A 6,775-nucleotide genomic window follows, 5' to 3' on the forward strand; every position below is an offset into this window, starting at 1 on the left:
AACAGGCTTAAGAAATGTCTATTTCATGTATTTACAAACATGAATGTTGTAATGTTTCTCTGTTACAACTGTAGTTTATTAGTGACTAGCTCTATTTGCATAATGAGTATAACCAAACTGGAATATGCACCTCTTAGGGACATGACTCATGTTTCAGTTTTACTCAAGGGGAAATAATGTAAATATATATATTAAAGCAAATGGAGATATTACAGAATAAAATATACCTTTGTCAATTTTAATGATAAAACAAGGCTTCAAAGAAATTTTGTGCTTTTAGTGAACAGTTCAGGCTGTATTCCAGACCTCCTAGTGAAATGGATTTATTTTCCCTTTGCCCTTGGGACTAATTCAGAAGGCAAGTTTGAGGAACACTCAACCAATGGAATTGTTTGAAATATGACACTCTTAATTGACTTGGTTTCAAATCCTCAGCAGTTGGAAGATCTTGGCTTATCTCAAATGCTAGAAATATTATAACATTTGTCACTTCAGTCTCAGTCAAGGATTAAATGCAGTATCACAAATAGAAGCTAAAATAAATTCTAAAAGTCTTATTTTTGGTTGACTTAACTTTATTCACATGATAGTTATAGGGGCTGACAAAGACTTCCTTTAACATTTCTTTCTTCTGGCAAGTTGATTTAGAGTTTGGTTGCTGAGTGTGGGTTGAAGGGATGTGTGGTGAGACAGATCAGGAGCTTGTTAACATTCTATGTCATCATGAATCCAGTTTACTTTTAACCTTGCGGCTTGTCTAACACATTTGCAGTAAGAAATGGGGAAAAAATCTAATGCTTACTGGCAAACATTTTGAAGCCATTGAGAGCAGCTCTGGAGGCACCCCAGATATTGTACGAACTGGTCAGAAGTGCCATGGGGTGCCAGAAAAGGCATCCCATGACAGCAGTGGGATGTCAGGGCATACAGAAGACAGCCCTGGAGCATTGCAGTCAATTCCAGGAGCTGTGGCATCTCAGTACTGATAGGACCTCACAAGGAGCCATATAAGGATGACTGTAATCAGGACAACGGTGAAGTTGAGACACAGCTCCCGGGTGGATCGTTCCATTCTCAGAGTGGCTTGGTGAGAACTGAAGGCAAACTTCTGAGGGCACACCAAAGACCTCCTGCTTGTCCTTACCTCCTATTAGAAAGTAACAAAGAAAACATAAGAAATTAGTGAGCATTCTTTCCTCAAAAGAAATAGAAGCATTATGGAAGGGAAATGTGTGATAGGCTGAATTGTATCCCCCACTCTAAATTCACATGTTGAAACCCTAATCCCCAGTATCTTGGGATGCAACTATATACATATTTTTTTTTTAATTGAGGAATGTGGTTATATTTGTAGAGATAGGGTCTTTCAAGAGGTAATCAGATGGGTTAAATGAAAATGGGTTAAATTAAAATGAGGTAATTAAGATGGGTCCTAATCCAATATGACTGTTATCCTTATGAGAAGAAGAGATTAGGACACAAACATATGCAAAAGGAAGACCATATGAAGACACAGGGAGAAGATGGTCATATGCAAGCCAAGGACAGGCCTCAGAAGAAATCAACCCTGCCAGATATTTTGATTTCAGATATCTAACCTCCAGACTATGTTTGGACTAGAATTATTACTTTTCTCTGGGTCTCCAGCCTCTAATTTCCCCTGAAGATTTTGGACTTGCCAGCCTCCACAATCATATAAGCCAATTATATTACACACACATACACACACCCTCCCTGTAGATTCTGTTTCTCTGAGAAACATTGACTTACACAGACAGCCTTTTTTTTTTTTTTCCTCTAGGCCTGATGTCAAAAAGACCAATACAGTTCTGATTATTTTTCTGTAATGATTATATTGATGCTATGGGGCTTCCCTCATAACTCAGTTGGTAAAGAATCCACCTGCAATGCAGGAGACCTTGGTTCAATTCCTGGGTCAGGAAGATCCACTGGAGAAGAGATGGGCTACCCACTCCAGTATTCTTGGGCTTCCCTTGTAGCTCAGCTGGTAAACAATCTACCTGCAATGTGGGAGACCTAGTTTCGATCCTTGGGTTGGGAAGATGCCCTGGAGAAGGGGAAGGCTACCCACTCCAGTATTCTGGCCTGGAGAATTCCATGGACTGTAGAGTCCACAGGGTCACAAAAAGTCACTCGACTTTCACTTGATAAAATACAAAATATTGCATTTTTCTTTCTCCAACTTCTGTGCGAATGTGTGTGCATGCTTGCTTGCTTTGCTACCACCAAGTAAGGTCACCAAAACAGAAAAAAAAAAAAAAAAGTTATGGCTTAGAATTTTTCTTGCTTCAAATTACATACAGAGGTAGGATACCATAATTTTTCAAGTTTCAAGCTGATCTATCTTTGTCTAACCCTGTGAAAGCATTAAGTAGTTTCAACAGCTGCTTGGCCTCTTGAAATCCCTGCATTGGGCATAGAGCCTACTGGGGTCAACCAAAAGTCCCTCACATAACAGGCACTCAGTCCAAACAGCAAGTGTTAACCCCATGGGTACTTCTATTTCAACAAGGGCTTGTGCCAGCTATTTTTAGTCAAGTCCAGGATGTGCTTATATTGTAAACACTTCAAAAAGTGAGGGTGGTATCTTTATAGTCTGTATAGATAATACTTACGGAAAATCATGCTTTGAGAAACATAAAATTATTACTTCCAGTGATGTGGCATAATTGACACTGTGTATGTGCAAACCAAATGAAAGTAAAGATTAAAAATAAAATTTTAAATATTTAGAGCAAAAGTCTATTATGGAATAGAAAAAGTTCAAGGGGAAAAAGTGTTTTATTTTCTAAAGTGGAAGTTCAGGAGGAAGAAGTCTCCCCTGAATTATGAATTATAATTACTATATTTCTTTTATTATTAGTGTGCCAAATTATTAATTGCATAAACCAGTCAAATGATCCTTTTTAATGTTTTATGTTATTGTTGCTATAACACATAAGTTCAGATAAGATTATATTAACAGGTACGTTGTTGAATGTTGGTTTAAAATATGACCAATGGTAACTGATTCATGTTTCACTTTCTTTTTAATTCTTACTTATATTTTTGCCCTCTACACCATTTCCAATGAAAATCTTTACAAAGATTTGCTTGAAGGAGAAAGTAAACAGAAGAAAATAAAGTATTAAGGAAGTAGAGAGAATGTATAAGCATGTACATCAGAGCAGAGGAGAACAGGAAGTTGATGAATTCAGGCAAGGAGCCTAAGAACAAAAGAATCTAAAGACTCTAAAGCAGATTCTTCCTTATGGATTTATTAATGAAATTAAATCCTGGTCCAAACACTAATTTATTTGAGTAAGTCCCAAAGAAGTACAAAGATATGTAAAAAATATGAGGCCTTATTTACAATGATCAAAACAACCCGTTATTTTGCCCAGGGAGGGCAAAATAACTGTCCCATCAAATCTTATGAGACTGTGACCCAACAGGAACATATTCAGAAAATGTTGCTGAAAGTTGTCCAGAGCTTTGTTCATGTGACCTTCACAACAACTCTGACTTTTACAACTCAGGCAAGTTTTGCGATTTTTTTCTCTCGCAAGATTATTGCTAAGAAACTGACTTTTAGAGAGAGGTTAAGTTGTTTGTGTGATGACACATAGCAAGTTAGAGGCAGAACTAGAACTGGCAGACTGGAAATAGTTGTTGGATTGTGGTTACTCTTAGGAGTGATAACATGAATGATAACCACAAATAACTGCCCTGGCTAGTGTAAATTTTTGACCTTTGGGAAAACAATTTGACATTTTAAAATTAAGGTTGATAATGTTCATTCTCTTTTATCTGGCTCTTTCACTCCCACTTTAGAAACTCAAGCACATATACACCAGGATTTATATGTATAAGAATGTTCATAGCAACATTTTCATAATATCCCTAAGCTGGAAACAACTCTAATGTTCATCAGCAATAGAATGAATGTGAACTGTGGTATGTTCATACTTTAAAATGTTATAGAGCAAATAAAATATATGAACTACAGCACCACATAATAAGATGGGTAGATTTCACAAAAATAACTATGAAGCAAAAGAGGAATTTACAAAAAGAAACACAGAATGTAATTCTATTTCTTCAAACCCCAAAACAAGAAATTTAACTATATTGTTTAGGAACGCAGACAGAAATGGTAAAATTATAAAGAAAACCATGGATAAGACCAGCTCAACAATTAAGATGATGATTACTGATGATGAGGCAAAAGAGAAAAGTGATTAAGAATGGAATTCTGGAGTGCACCAATGACAATTTCTTGACCTGAGTGATATTTATACAGGTGTTGCCTTACAATAATTGTTCAAAGGGTATGTTTTATGGACTCTTCACATTTTTTTTCAATGGTCTCTGAATTGACAGCTACTCATCACACTTCTTTATTACCTATGGTTTACCTCTTACTATATCTTGCACTTTGATAGCTTAAATGCTGTTGTTTTGTATGTTTTTAAAGTAATAAAACACAGCATTAAGGTGGGAATTTCTAATGAATCCAATTCAATCAACATATAAGCTATCTATAGGGAGTGGGCTCTAATTTCACACACGTTTATACCAAAGTTAAGTAAAACCTCAGATCAGAAATCTTCCATTTTTCTGCTGTTAACCCACAAAGACAATTTTGGCCTCATTTTAAATCTTTCCTGACATCAAGATCACAGTATATGATTCAAAGTGAAAAAACAGAAGAACTCTGAATAAACTGTTTGATATTGACTTTCTTTGAATGGAGACTTTGAAAAAATGGAAGACATATTTTCCTGTATGATATTTTTTAATAGGAAGGGAGAAAATGCATGCCATATAGAAAGGGAGAAAATGCATGCCATAAAGTGAAAAAAAGGAAAACAAGAATCAATAATATTCACTTTCTAGTCTAAGAAACACTGTACAATAGGCATTGTCTATTTCATTAAGAAATGTAAATATTCCTGTGCTTTTCTTATTTGCAACTTGTACACACATACACTCTGTATGCTAAGCTTAAAAATCCTGCTGTTACCTGAATAGGGTCAAGGACACACTGGGCTGCAATAGGCTTCTCCTCTCTCTCTCCAACTTGGGCTCCAACTCCTTCTTGTCTCCCAGGCTGTCTGGACTTCTGGGCTCTGGGCAGGGCCTAAAGTAGTCCAAGGGAGGTGGCGATCACTGTGATGTCACTGGTGAAACATCTCGAAGGAACAACCTCCAAAGGTTGGAGGCTATTTGTGTTTAGGGGGACATGGAAATGTGTTGACTAAGGCTATTCCTTTGGCTGCGAATTTGTATTATTAATAAAAGCTCAAGGACTTAAAATCCTTTTCTTTCCAGTTGACTTTCGGTACAATTAATGTAGGTTTTAAATTCATCTTTTACATCTTCACAAGTATCTCTAATATGTGTTCAAAACACTGTAAACCGAGAATGATAGACTAATATTAACAAATTTTTACTGCATTTGGCTGCCTCTTCCACTTAGCATATGAGGGTGTAAAAATGTAACTTCATTTAACCACCCGTATTTTCAGCTTTTTTGAAGTATAAAGAATTCTCTTCGTGCACACACACTGCTCAAACCACACACATGCACCAGAATTCGATAGGTATCTTTTAGCTCCTTCAAAATGGACTTCAGTCCAAGTGGTGAAAGCTATCTCCCCAATCACCTGTTCCACATAACTTTCCGGCTAAGCTGTATGTTGCAAGTTTACACATTAATATACAGTTTCATCTGAAACAGCTGTGGAAGCCATGGTTTATATATCTCTGTCAATGTACTAATACAGCAGTAAACCCATACAGCAAAACTCAGTCATTTGGATAGACTGGAGGTAGCAGGAGAACTGGTAAAAACTAGTGGAAAGCGTGAGTTATAGAATATATCGGAAAGAAATAAAATTGTGTAACATTCAAATATAAACATTTACTAACATTTGACTACTAGAATGAGTTTGTAATAAACATTTTAGGTGTCTGGTGGTAAATGGAACCTCTGACGTGTTTAACAGGGCTTCCCTGGCAACTGAATGGTAAAGATTCTGCCTACCAATGCAACAGACATGGGTTCCATCCCTGGGTCAGGAAGATCCCTGGAGAAGAAAATAGCAACCCGCTCAAGTATTCTTGCCTGGGAAATCCCATGGACAGAGGAGACTGGCAGGCTACAGTCCGTGAGGTCACAAAGAGTTGGACCCGACTGAACAAATGAACACAAAGTATTTAACTGAACTTGAAAATACATCCATTAAGCATGACCCCAGCAACTGTGTTTGTTCATTAAATTCTTTCTTTATAGATAACAGAACAAACTTCCTCTCTGAATACCCAGGTAGCATCAATCAAAATAATATATTCCCGGAAGACATAAAGAAAATCCCCTGTGTATGCATGCATGCTCAGTTGCTTCAGTCATGTCCAACTCTGTGCAACTCTATGGACTGTAACCCACCAGGCTCCTCTGTCCATGGGATTCTTCAGGCAAGAATACTGGAGTGGGTTGCCATTTCCTTCTCCAAACTTTTCCCCATTATTCCTCATGAACTAGAAATATTACTAAAACAAAAACTTTCCACTCCATTTCTTCATTTTTGATATAAACTCAATGTTGGGGAACCTTAATACAACATTCTGTTGTCACATGCCTTGTAAAAAGACAAGGCTTAACGAAGTGATAGGTAGGATATAGAAATTATAGTTCAGTCAAACACTGGCAAACTCCTTGAATGTAGTCATATTTCTGTCTTTTGCTTCCAAGACTTTGCCAGATTGTTTC

At 36.9% G+C, this 6,775-nt stretch overlaps 1 protein-coding gene across 1 annotated transcript; it reads right to left on the minus strand.

Annotated features, from left to right (window-relative positions):
* Window positions 1-554: 554 nt before the first annotated feature.
* On the minus strand, window positions 555-5,162 carry SLN (sarcolipin). Its single transcript, XM_019975597.2, has 2 exons — window positions 5,027-5,162; window positions 555-1,147 (listed from the first exon to the last, which is right to left on the minus strand). The coding sequence occupies exon 2, from the start codon at window positions 1,070-1,072 to the stop codon at window positions 977-979; it is 96 nt and encodes a 31-aa protein (XP_019831156.1). The 5' UTR covers window positions 1,073-1,147; window positions 5,027-5,162; the 3' UTR covers window positions 555-976.
* Window positions 5,163-6,775: the final 1,613 nt, after the last annotated feature.

This window comes from Bos indicus, chromosome 15 (genome assembly GCF_029378745.1).
Source record: "Bos indicus isolate NIAB-ARS_2022 breed Sahiwal x Tharparkar chromosome 15, NIAB-ARS_B.indTharparkar_mat_pri_1.0, whole genome shotgun sequence".
NCBI classification, from domain to species: Eukaryota; Metazoa; Chordata; class Mammalia; order Artiodactyla; family Bovidae; genus Bos; species Bos indicus.